This window comes from Sus scrofa, chromosome 16 (assembly GCF_054392235.1).
Source record: "Sus scrofa isolate SSC_HxYL_T2T_F1_AM1 chromosome 16, Sscrofa_HxYL_maternal_Yorkshire_Landrace_v2.0, whole genome shotgun sequence".
NCBI lineage: Eukaryota > Metazoa > Chordata > Mammalia > Artiodactyla > Suidae > Sus > Sus scrofa.
The window spans coordinates 48549171-48562935 of record NC_139398.1 but is presented as its reverse complement, the minus strand read 5'-3'; the positions used below and the strand labels follow the sequence as shown (position 1 = coordinate 48562935).

General features: G+C 38.6%; 1 protein-coding gene across 9 annotated transcripts in view; it reads right to left on the bottom strand.

Annotated features, from left to right (window-relative positions):
- The window catches only part of LOC102159433 (uncharacterized), a 908266-nt gene that overhangs the window by 651157 nt on the left and 243344 nt on the right, over nucleotides 1-13765 (bottom strand). For 2 of the 9 annotated variants that reach the window (XR_014831359.1, XM_085002290.1), the window contains 2 exons: nucleotides 10284-10366; nucleotides 9557-9594 (listed from right to left, as the gene is read on the bottom strand). The exons of 4 other annotated variants lie outside the window; for them this stretch is intronic. Coding sequence is in view for 2 of the 5 variants with exons in the window: in XM_085002290.1 (XP_084858416.1) it covers nucleotides 9557-9594; nucleotides 10284-10366 (121 nt within the window). In the remaining 3 variants the exon portion in view is untranslated. The remainder of the gene's footprint in view (nucleotides 1-9556; nucleotides 9595-10283; nucleotides 10367-13765) is intronic. 3 more of the 9 variants (XM_085002288.1, XM_085002287.1, XR_014831356.1) reach the window with 2 other exon arrangements.

The window sequence follows — 13765 nt, the reverse complement described above, 5'->3', positions numbered from 1 at the left end:
TACCTTATCTTTTTCTGCTCCTTCTGGAATTCCTATTATATATATATGCCCCAAATACAGGAGCACCAGATACATAAAACAAATATTAACATAAAGGGAGAAATTGATGGGAATACAATCATAGTAGGAGACTTTAATACCCCACTCACATCAATGGACAGATCCTCTAGACAGAAAACCAATAAAGCAACAGAGATCCTAAAGGAAACAATAGAAAAGTTAGACTTAATTGACATCTTCAGGACACTACATCCAAAAAAAGCAGAATACACATTCTTCTCAAATGCTCATGGAACATTCTTAAGAATCGACCACATATTGGGACACAAAGCTAACCTCAACAAATTTAGAAGCATAGAAGTTATTTCAAGTATCTTCTCTGACCACAATAGCATGAAACTAGATATCAACCACAGGAAAAGAAATGAGAACAAACCTACTACATGTAGACTAAACAACATGCTACTAAACAAACAACAGGTCAATGAGGAAATCACGAAGGAAATTAAAAAATACCTGGAGACAAATGATAATGAAGACACAACCTCTCAAAATCTATGGGACACTGCAAAAGCAGGGCTAAGAGGGAAATTCATAGTGATACAGACCTTTCTCAAAAAAAAGGAAAGATCTCAAGTTGACAACTTAACCCTCCACCTAAATGAAGAACAAAAAAGAAAAAGAAGAACAAAAAAGACCCAAAGTCAGCAGAAGGAAGGAAATTATAAAGATCAAAGAAGAAATCAATAAAATAGAGATTCAAAAAATAATAGAGAAAATTAATAAAACCAAGAGCTGGTTCTTTGAAAAGGTGAACAAAATTGACAAACCCCGGCTAGACTCACTAAGAAGAGGAGAGAAAGAACCCAAATAAACAAAATTAGAAATGAAAAAGGAGAAATCATAATGGATTCTGCAGAAATACAAACTACCATAAGAGAATACTATGAACAACTATATGCCAACAAAGTTTACAATCTGGAAGAAATGGACAGTTTTCTAGAATCTTACAGCCTGCCAAAACTGAATCAAGAAGAAACAGACCAACTGAACAGACCGATCACTAGAAATGAAATTGAAGATGTCATAAAAAATACTCCCTACAAATAAAAGTCCAGGACCAGACGGCTTCACAGGCGAATTCTACCAAACATATAAAGAGGGTCTGGTGCCCATCCTCCTTAAACTTTTTAAAAAGATTGAAGAAGAAGGAACACTCCCAAAGACATTCTATGATGCCATTATCTCCCTAATTCCAAAACCAGACAGAGATACCACCAAAAAAGAAAACTATCAGCCAATATCTTTGATGAACATAGACGTAAAAATTCTCAACAAAATTTTAGCCAACCAAATCCAACAACATATCAAAAAGATCATACACCATGACCAGGTAGGGTTCATCCCAGGTTCACAGGGATGATTCAACATACACAAATCAATCAACATCATACACCACATTAACAAAAGAAAAGTAAAAAACCATATGATCATCTCAATAGACGCAGAAAAAGCATTTGACAAAGTCCAACATCCATTCATGATCAAGACTCTTGCCAAAGTGGGTATAGACGGAACATTCCTGAACATAATCAAAGCCATTTATGACAAACCCACAGCAAATATAATACTCAATGGGGAAAAACTGAAAGCCTTCTCACTCAAATCTGGAACAAGACAGGGATGCCCACTCTTACCACTACTATTCAACATAGTTTTGGAAGTCCTAGCCACAGCAATTAGACAAACCAAAGAAATAAAAGGCATCCAAATAGAAGAGAAGAGCTAAAACTGTCACTATTTGCAGACGACATGATATTATACATAGAAAACCCTAAGGACTCAACCCCAAAACTACTTGAACTGATTAATAAATTCAGCAAAGTAGCAGGCTATAAGATTAACATTCAGAAATCAGTCACATTTCTATTTACCAACAATGAAATATTAGAAAAGGAATACAAAAATATAATACCTTTTAAAATTGCACCTCACAAAATCAAATACCTTGGAATACACCTGACCAAAGAGGTAAAGGACCTATATGCTGAGAACTATAAAACTTTAATCAAAGAAATCAAAGAAGATGTAAAGAAATGGAAAGATATTCCATGTTCCTGGATTGGAAAAATCAATATTGTGAAAATGGCCATCCTACCCAAAGCAATCTACAGATTCAATGCAATCCCTATCAAATTACCCATGACATTTTTCACAGAACTAGAACAAACAATCCAAACAGTTATATGGAACCACAAAAGACCCAGAATTGCTAAAGCAATCCTGAGAAACAAAAACCAAGCAGGAGGCATAACTCTCCCAAACTTCAAGAAATACTACAAAGCCACAGTCATCAAAACAGTGTGGTACTGGTATCAAAACAGACAGACAGACCAATGGAACAGAATAGAGAACCCAGAAACAAACCCTGACACCTATGGTCAATTAATCTTTGACAAGGGAGGCAAGAACATAAAATGGGAAAAAGAAAGTCTATTCAGCAAGCATTGCTGGGAAACCTGGACAGTTGCATGCAAAGCAATGAAACTAGAACACACCCTCACACCATGTACAAAAATAAACTCAAAATGGCTGAAAGACTTAAATACACGACAGGACACTATCAAACTCCTAGAAGAGAACATAGGCAAAACACTCTCTGACATCAACCTCATGAATATTTTCTCAGGGCAGTCTCCTAAAGCAATAGAAATAAGAGCAAAAATAAACCAACGGCACCTAATCAAACTGAAAAGTTTTTGCACAGCAAAGGAGAAAGAAAACAAAAAGACAACTTACAGAATGGGAGAAAATAGTTTCAAATGATGCAACAGACAAGGGCTTAATCTCTAGAATATACAAGCAATTTATACAACTCAACAGCAAAAAAAGCCAATCACCCAATGGAAAAATGGGCAAAAGACCTGAATAGACTGTTCTCCAAGGAAGATATACAGATGGCCAATGAAATACATGAAAAAAATGCTCGACATCACTGATTATAAGAGAAATGCAAATCAAAACAACCATGAGATACAACCTCACACCAATCAGAATGGCCATTAATAAGTCCACAAATAAGAAGCACTGGAGGGGGTATGGAGAAAAGGGAACCCTCCTGCACTGCTGGTGGGAATGTAAACTGGTACAGCCACTATGGAGAACAGTTTGGAGATTCTTTAGAAATCCATACATAGAACTTCCATATGACCCCACAATCCCACTCTTGGGCATATATTCAGACAAAACTCTACTTAAAAGAGACACATGCACCCTCATGTTCATTGCAGCACCATTCATAATAGCCAAGACATGGAAACAACCTAAATGTCCATCAACAGAGGATTGGATTCGGAAGATGTGGTATATATATACAATGGAATACTACTTGGCCATAAAAAGAACGACATAATACCATTTATATAGCAACATGGGTGGAACTAGAAACTCTCATACTGAGTGAAATAAGTCAGAAAGACAAAGACAAATACCATATGATTTCACTTAAAACTGGAATCTAATATACAGCACAAATGAAGATTTCCACAGAAAAGAAAATCATGCGGCTGCCCGGGGGGAGAGGGAGGGAGTGGGAGGGATCGGAACTTGGGGTTATTGGATACAACTTGGAATGGATTTACAATGAGATCCTGCTGAGTAGCACTGACAACTCTGTCTAGATACTTATATTGTAACAGAACGAAGGGTGGGGAAAAAAAATTCATACATGTGAGTGTATCTTGGCCCTCGTGCTGTACAGCAGAAAAATAAATAAATAAATAAAATTAATTATTAATTCATTAAAAAGAAAGTAACTAAAGACCATCTTCACTTTGCAAGTTACTTAACATCTTAGGCAAGTTACTTAGCCTCTCTGTGCATCATTTTCCTAATATGTAATATGCAAGTAATAATAGTACTTCCCTCAGGGACTCCTTGTGAGGATCAAATGATCTAATAAATATAAAACGTTCAGAATGGGGCCTGGAACGTAATAAACACTATATAATGTGAGCCGTTTCAACTTCATTATTATTATTATCATCAACATAATCATCATCATTGCTATCATTAAATATAAGCTTTATTCCATGTACTTTATATATTCAAAGTAAAATAATTTTACTTATTTTCACTATTCTATGATTCAGTCTTTTCTTCTAATTCACACTATTTTTTTCTCCCCAACTTCACACACATTAATGAGGTTTGCCAATTACACTCACTTCTTTTCCCTATTCATGAAGCGACAGGCACTTACAATGAGACTTACAAAGACAAAGCCTCATAATTTTTTCTGTAAAAGAGTAAAGAAAATAATTCATTCTATTTTATTCTTAATTAGAAACATTTGTTCTATTCCTAATTTAAAAAAACAATATAAGATCTCAAAGCTGGAGAGATTTAAAAATATAGTTCATTTTACATCTTTCCCAATCACTGTCAGGCAAGCTCAGGGCAAAACGGTGGGGCTAATGAAACCAAATTTTAAGATCATTGCTAGGACTAATTATAGTTTATTACATTTAAAAAATACTTGTTTTCTGAATTCAAAATGCATAGTTTTAAAGTTTTTAATTCATTTCATGCAAAGGAAATAAATGAACATAAATAATACAAAGGCAATACTGCTTACAAGTAAATATTCTTCCCTTCAGTGGGTTATACTGATTTAAACTTAACAATATTTAAGGACAAGGAATCAGCACCTCAAGCATATAATTGTAATTCACTGGTGTAAAAAAAAAACAAAAATTCTAGTAAAAAAAAATGGAGTGGAAGAAAAGGTGGGTAGGTGGCACCATAACAACTAGAAGCCATTTGTAACTATGCTCACCTGTCCCCTTGGCATAGCTAGTAGGTTCAGATAGCCTTGGAAGTGGTGATTTCCTCTGCAAAGATTGAAGGAGGTCAAAGACAGAGTCCTGGTGGCTGTGACACAAAAGTCTTCAGCCCTGCTTCTGTTTGCTTGAACATGGACCTTAACTGTACCAGGGCCATTGTGTGACAAAATGGTTAAGCCCACCAAAGACGTCTCCAGCCTTCCTTTTTTAAACTCTTCTCAATCTCAATGGCTTACTTACAAATTCCCCTCAGTAACCCAGAACATTTTCATTTTTAAAAATCCTCTTCCCTGGCAAAATGAGACTCATGTCATCATTTGCAGAACTGAAGTTCATCTGCACTTCTTTCCATCACCCTCTTATCTGAATTTCCACCTTCAAACCTTCTATCTATACTTATAGAATAAAAATATTTGGCCTCTGCAAAAGAAGTTTAAGAAGCTGTATTAGTTTCCTATCACTCCTGTAACAAATTATCAAAACCCAGTGGCTTAAAACAACAGAAATTTATTATCTTCTCATTCCAGGAGTTAAAATTTCAAAATAGGCTATCAGAAGAAATGGGTTCGTCCTGGAGGCGCTAGGGAAGAATCCATTTCTTGCCTTTTCCACCTTCTAGAGGCTGCCCATGTTTCTTGACTCATGGCTGCATGAACCTGAACTCTGCTTCCATCCTCACATCTTCTTCTCTGATAATAACCCCTCCTGCCTCCCTTTTATAAAGACCCCCGTGATTTCACTGGGCCCATCAGGATATTCTAGGATAATCTTTTCTCAAGATCCTTAACTTAATGACATTTGCAAACATGTGGCTATGCACAGTAACACTCTCAGATTTCAGAGATTAGGACATGGGCAGGGCATCTTGGAAGGGAAGGGGAAGACGGTATGCATTAGTCCATTTACCACAGAAGCTGACCCCTGCTCAACTAAACATGCCTCAGACCTGCTGGCTCCCTGAGACCTGGAGCCCTTCCTGCCTTGACTCGAACTAGCCTATTCCCATATTCTCTCCTCTTTTCCAATTCTTTCCAATTTCTTTGTCGCAAGACTACTAAATACCTATTATTCAAAACTCTTCAGTCTCATGATAGCACTTCCTTTTCCCTATGGCTTTAACTGTGACCTGGTGCTGCCCTCTCTGTCCCTGCCACATCCACCACCACCAGTTCATACATGATACCTGCCCATATTTCTATCCCAGGAATATAGTACCTAGCCTGCTGTCCCTACCTTGGCTGAAGAACTGCCCCCACCTGGGCCTAAGGCATACTATTTAAGAAACTTCTGCTTGGATGAGAGAGAGAAAAAGATGTTCATGAGAGAGAATTACAGATGGAATGGGCATAAGTGGAAAGAGCATAAGGAAACCAATCCTGAGGCCTTTATCTTTGAATCTCTGATGAAAGGGGAAAGTCACCATCAAGGCCCATTTATAAAACTAACAACATTTTAAAAAATAAAGGTGAAAATTTGTTTTGGCTATAGAAACATCCTTTTAAATATTTTATTCCTTCCTGAGAGGAGGTGACTTTCCATAAACGTGTCGTATCAATCTGGTTGTAAGTTTTATTGGGTTGCAAGGCTAACCACAGTATGTCTACAGAGCAACGAGAATGGTATTCCACAGAGGGATAGGATTCCATGCTCTACTCCACAGCCTCCACTTTCTCTGTCCAGGGCTCACATAATAAGACCATGGGGCCATTTCTCTATGAAATGAGAAGGAATATTGCCAAGCAGCATCACAGATTGCCCACTAAAGGCCAGGGGTCCATGAAAGCATGCTAGGCCACTGTGGCTTCCTAAGGCTGGTCCTACTCGCCATACCACATATGTGCATAGATGGCAGTAAATGGATATATCCATCCATGTTTATCATTCTTTTTTTTTAATTTTTTTCTTTTTTTGGCCACCTCATGGCATATGGAGTTCCCAGGCAGGGATCAGATCAGAGCTGCAGTGGCGACCTATGCCATACCTACAGCAATGCCAGATGCTTTAACCCACTGTACTGGGCCAGGGATCAAACCTGTGTCCTGGTGCTGAAGACACACTACTGATCTTATCCATGTTCTGTTCCTAATGCCCTGGTACAGAATCATTTTTCCTTCTTCCCCTTCAGAGAGCTACAAAACAGCTGTGTCTCAGAGTCCTAGTTTCTCTTGGCCCACAACAGAATTATAAGCATTTGTGCTAACAAATCTGGACTCCCAGAGGTTTTAGAGTTAGAAGAGCAAAGAACCCAATATGGTGGGTAAAAGGAGAACGTCTCCAGATGTCCCACATGTGAGAAAAGGGACCACGGATTTGAGGGGCACTCTGGAAAGGAAAGCTCTAATATATCATATTCAACTCGGAGACAGCCAGTCATTCACCTCTGAAGCCATGGGGTACCAGAGAGGGTGCCTGTAGTTCAGCCTGAATCAATGAGGGAATTAGATTGTTAATTAATTGAACACCGGTTTCCTTACCCTACCTCCTTTCACTTGCTGACTGGGGTGGAAGCATGGCTCCCTGGGGTGCCTAGGTGACACTACCCAGGAGGGCGCACTGAGCACTGCCTGTTTCTGCTGTGGCTTAGCCTCAATCAGTGAGAAGAGGGTCTAGAAGCCCACTGTGTGGACTGGTAGCCCACGGATGATAGGGAAAGAGACTCAACTGCAATACTCAGGATACGACAGAAGGAGCAAGGCAAACCATCACCAAAAACTAAACCCAGGCTTTGCTCTGTGATCTGGAAGGGCCTTGTGACCCCTGCGCCACAATGTAAGCTCTAGGGAATGACAAGGATTCCAAACTCATACTAAAATTAGATATGGTAGTATTTTGACAAATGCAATCATGGATCCAGATTTACTTTAACTTGGAAAAAAGTAAAGGAAAGCAATATAGCATTTCTTTCATTCTTCACCTAAATAAATGTAAGAAAACAAACGTTAAATTTTTGTCTGTGTCCCATACAAATACATACCATGTTTAAATTTTTTTTTTTTTCTTTTTAGGACCACACCTGCAGTTTATGGAAGTTCTCAGGCTAGAGGTCAAATCAGAGCTGCAGCCACTGGCCACAGCTACAGCACCACCAAATCCAAGCTGCAACTACAACCTACACCACAGCTTGCTGCAACTCTGGATCCTTAACCCAGTGAGCAAGGCCAGGGATCAAACCGACATCCTCATGGATACTAGTCAGGTTCTTAACCTGTTGAGCCACAGTGGGAACTCTTTAAATTTGTTTCTTTATTGGGGAAAAATTTCAAAAAAGAGACCTCTTGCATAAAATGTGGAATGTAGATTAGAATTTACATGGGAGGGAAAAAAAAAACCTACATAGGTTAAAAGATAAGGAAATAACAGAAAAGAAAATCATAGACTTGGAGAATAGACTTGTGGTTGCCAAGGGGGAACAGGAGGAAGTGGTATGTATTGGGACCTTGGGGTTAATAGATGCAGACTATTGTTTTTGGAATGGATTAGCAATGACATCCTGCTTTGTAGCACTGGGAACTATGTCTAGTCACTTATGATGGAGCATGATAATGTGAGAAAAGAATGTATACATGTATATGTAACTGGGTCACCATGCTGTACAGTAGAAAAAAAATTGTATTGGGAAAATAACAATAAAAAAAATTTTTAAAGAAAAGATGAGGAAATATTCTTCCAAAAGATACTTAATTTGGAAAAGAATCTGCCTATGAAATCAACTTGACTGGTGGAACTTAAAAAATTTAGCTCAACCTTCATTATGTATTTTAGCTCATCCAATTACGTATTTTAAAAATCGTCCCATAAGGAACTCCAAATAAGCTTGACTCCATTCATCAAAGAGGATATTTAATTGATTCATTCTGTTCTTCTTAATTTTCAGATTTCATAAATCTTTTTTCCAAGTAGTTATAAGCCTTTAAAGTCCTCTCCCATGATTTCTCTTTATCTTTCAGAGATGATGGCTTTACTCTCATATGTTTAAAAGAAGCTGGAAAATATCAGATGTTTCTCTTCAATGTAATAGAATCTGGGCCTTATTTCATTCCTGGATTTTATTTTCTAAAGGAATTGTTTAAAAAAAAAATGAACAGCACACAGTTACTCAAAATAATTTACCATTAATTTTCTATGAAATTGACTTCATCTCAGGTTTATCAAGACTGAATAATTAGATAACTGATTAGAGGCATCCTCCAATAAACGGTGTAAATATGGTGGTTTTTGTTTTTTTTTAAGGTGACTATTCCTAGAAAATGCAGGGGATTATTTAAAATAAATGTCTCTATAAATGGCATTTCTGAAAACCTTAGCAACCCTGCTACTTGCACTGTTGTCCAAAGAAGAGCTGTGGTCCTGAGTAGGGGGAGAAGGGCCAGGGTGGGGGGTAGAGGGCCCAGGGCGAGTGAAAGGAGGTATATAAATACAGTACAATACCTATATGCCAACATCTTACTTTAAGCAGACTTCATGTAAAAAAAAAAAAAAAAAACTAGATTTTTTTTTTTTAATTGCGAATGAAGTACTAAGTTCCTTTATAAAATGCTTCTCTCCCACAGGATTTATTTGAAGAGCAAGACCCTCTGTTCCACATCTAGTTAAAGGAAAGCACTGTGGACAAAAGGAGTGAAAGATTGCTCAAAGTAATGCATAATGGTCTTGTCTCCTAAAGAGCATGTTATCTACGACAAAAAAAAAAAAAAAAAAAAAGCATTACATACCTTTTTAGGAATATCTCTACTGTATGAAGCTGTCAATTCTGCATTAAAAACAAACCACAAAATGCACATATCATCTACATAAAAAATAACTGATATGAGTACAATATACTTCCATTTATAAAGTACTGAGGTTTTTTGGCCAGACCCATGTCGTGGGGAAGTTCCCAGGCCAGGGATGGAACTCCAGCCACAGCAGTCTACACCAAGTCCTTAACCACTAGGCCCCCAGGGAACTCCTATAAAGTACATTTAAACTCACTTTTTTTAATCCTAACAACAAGCTGAGGAAGTAGAAATGATTATTCAAATCCTGCATTTACAGATGAAATTGAAGGTCAGAGAATCAAAAGCAGAGAAGCTATACTCTTTCTGCCTTCAAAATAAATGCTATTCCCAGTTTAACCACTGCTGGAAGACAGCCAGGAGACTGGTTCTTAGGAAGCATCCTCCAGTCTCAATGAGAAAAGCAGAAGAGTTTGGCAACATCTGCCCCCTGTTCCTATCTGTTGGGCTTGGCCCAGGTCTGCCAGCAGCTCAGGGACTACCTGCCTGCTGCACTGGCCTGTCAACCAGGCTTGCACACAGCTCTTCTTGGCAAGGCCACATCTTTTGAACCTGCCCCTAACTGTGTCTTCAGTGCTTTTGCTCTGACCACCCTGCCTCAGCAAAGCATGATCCGTGTCTTGCCACATCAATTCTCTGTGTGACAGCTCACTGCACAACTCACCTCCTCTCTTGTCTGTGTGTCTCCTGACCAAACACGTGACGCTGAAATCCAGGGGACCATTGGTAAAGCCCTCACTGCTGGTGCTGCCATGATCAAAATATAACTAGTAAGACAGTAAACCAGATTCTCAGGCATTTTCATCCCTCGTAATTCCCAATTCTACCAAATCCCCACCACGATTCTACACACACACACACACACACACACACGCACACACGCACACACGCACACACGCACACTCTCTCTCTCTCCCTCTCTCCCTCTCTCTCTCATTTTGCCTTGAGAGATGGTAATATCACATTTATTTATCCACTCTGAGTAGGCAATTTATAATTCTGAAGTTCATTAAAAATTTATTTTTCATGTAATTGTAATGTATACATGTAAGGATAACCTGACCCCCTTGCTGTACAGTGGGAAAATTAAAAAAAAATTATTAAAAAAAAAGCAGCAACTATAAAAAAAAAAATTATTTTTTAAAACACTTAAACACTTTCATGGCACCTACTCTATACCAGATGCTGTTGTTAGCACTTTTCAGATAATAACTCAATTAATCCTGGCAACCCATGTCTGCATTTCACAGATAGAAAAAAGGGCACCTTGCCCAAAATCACTTGCTAAAAAGTGGGGACCAAGTTTCTAACTCTGAGAGTCTGTTTCCTGCCTCCATTTCTCATCCACTGTACCAACCCTACAACCACCTAGTTGAGGCACATCAGAGGTGATTTCAAGAAAGCATGGATGAAAATGAATGCTGGTGTAGAAAGAACTGAGGAACATGGGCCATCACATTGAGGAGAGAAGAGTGACCTCAATAGATGGAAAAGGCAGTAGTACAGACCCTCTGTTCACAAATCAAACGTGACATGAGAATGTCAGGCTTCCCAGTTTTCTCAGCGCTCTTTCTTCCTTCTCCACCCCCAACACCCCAAACAGAACCAGTCTAGAAACATCTCACTAGTCATTCTCCTCCCAGCTCACAAGGGAAGGCCTACTTACAATATTTTGTTTTATAGTATTTTTTGCCTCCTCGCTGTCAAGATGCAGCGATTATAGGGATTCATAAACAGAGGCAATATTTTCATAATTCAGAAGTAATTGCTTTTCAAGCTGCAGTACACAAACACTTCCCCAGAGCTTGAAAAAAGGAAAACGAAGCAAAGCACTCAGTAGTTTTATATCTGATCTATGACACTATTGTTTAGATAGACGGTTTGGGTTTGGCAGTTTTGTTTTGCGGGTTTGTTGCTTGGTTTTGTTTGGTTTGGTTTTAGGTTTTTTTGCTTCAATTTGGTATTCAACCACGTGGTGGTGCACTGAAAATTAGTCTGATCCACTCTCCTCTGTAGGTCTTTTGTGTGGCAGCATTACACACATCTCCCTGTTTTCCTTAGATTCTGGTTTATTTTATGATCACTTAGAGAAAGTGGTAATGTTATAGCAGAGGAATTTATGTTATAATATTGGTTCTTCTCTGGCCTGAAAAGGATGAATTGTTCCCCATTCTGTGCTGCAGCAGCTCCTTTTTTCACTGTTATTACTGACCTGTATTTAACTATCTGGGTGGGCTTCTGGTAATAATTAAACTGCCGTCTCCATGAAATCCCTTGAGAGCAAACAGTGCGGACAGAGAAATAGGGCTTGTAGCGACATTTCACCATCATCAAGAGGACAGCCAGAAGGGCACTTGTGTGTTCTTTCTCTGTTCTTCAGGCCATAACAGTGTAAAAATCTGATGATAAAGCATCCTTTGAAAAGTCTGGAAAATTTACTGGGCTTTTGTTAGGGCAGAGTTCTAATGTTTTTTCAACACTTCATTTCTACAGTTAGGCAGTGGCTTTGGAAACACATTAAAGACTCTGTCAAATAACACTGAAATCCAAATCCCAATAAGGACCAGATTTTGAGTATTTAACCCTGAATGGCAGCACTTGAAAAAAAAGAAAAGAGAGAGGGAAGGAGAGAGAATATTATGAAGGTAGCATGAATCATTGGCACGAAAAGGTCCTGGAATCAAGAAATGAGTATTAATTCTACCTCTCTAAGTGTTTCACTGTGATCCAAGAAAAATGAAAACATCCTTAGGCTCTTGTCTCCTATATCCAAAACTTACAGACGAGACGCATCGGTTAAAACTAGGTTGGGCTGCATCATTTAAAAAGTGACTAACAACAGTGGTGGAAACACATGAAAGGAGCCTGATGCCGGCAGCTGAAGGCTAATGTGGTGAAGCCAGAGTTAGGAGCCCAGGGTTCTACTCTGTGGACTTTCTCCATCCTCAGATTGCCAGCTCATGGTTTAAGATGATTCCTTAAATTCCAGTCATCAGGTCTGCATTTCAAACAGCAGGAGAATGGAAGGAATAAAGAAGGAACTTATCCTCTCCCTTAAATAGCACTTAGGACATCACGGCACACTTCTGTATCACATTTCATTCTCCAAACTGAGTCCACAGCCACACCTTAGTCACAAGGAAGCAAGAGAAGGTATACTTTTACCAAGTAGCAAAATGCCAGTGTTAAAAGTAAGAAAACAGCCCACAATGGAGTTGCTTATGCTAAGTTCCATGTCACCAGAGACTTAATTACAGCTTCGGCTCTCCCAGAAATGGAATCTTAAAGGAGTCGATCAGGAATCGGCTTATCAGCCTAGCTAGGTACCCTACCCGAGAGATTCCTGCTATCCCCTAAAGGAAAGTAACCTTGTAATAACCAACCTGCTTTCTGCCTGGTATAATGTCCTTGTTTCTGCTCCCTTCTGACTATGAAAGTCTTTCATTTTGTACAGCTCCTGGGAGCTCCTTTCTATCTGCTAGATTGAATGCTGTGAAAGTCAAGTTGATTTTTACTCACATAAACTCTAAAAATGTTTAATATGCCTTAGTTTATCTTTTAACACGAGCTTAGCAGGAAGCAGAGAATGGCTTTGGGGAGGTGGTCTCTGCCCCATACGAATGCAGGCTTTTCTGAGATATTAAAATGTATCAGTGATTAGCAAAGAGATCCTGCTGTGTAGCATTGGGGACTATGTCTAGTCACTTATGATGGACCATGATACTGTGAGAAAAAAGTATGCATACATGTATGTGTGACTGGGTTACTATGCTGTAGAATAGAAAAAAATGTACTGGGGAAATAATAAAATGTTAATGTAGAACATAAAATGTTTTAGGATACTAAAAATAAATAAATAAACAAACAAACAAAATGTACCATTGAAACACTAGTATTCTTTCTTCAAACATGGCATTTAGACAACATTACATAGCAATAAGCTTTCTCTCTTCCACCCACCCCCTGCCCAGCCTTGTGCCACTGTTGATACTGCCCACCAACACCATCCCCAAATCTGACAAGGCCCTTCAGGTTTTCTGTAGGGTATTGATATTGTCTGTACTGTTTAGAGTCACCGAATTAGATGTTTTCTGACAAGAACCTACTAAAACATCAAAATGTAATTGTAAAATACGAAAAGCAATT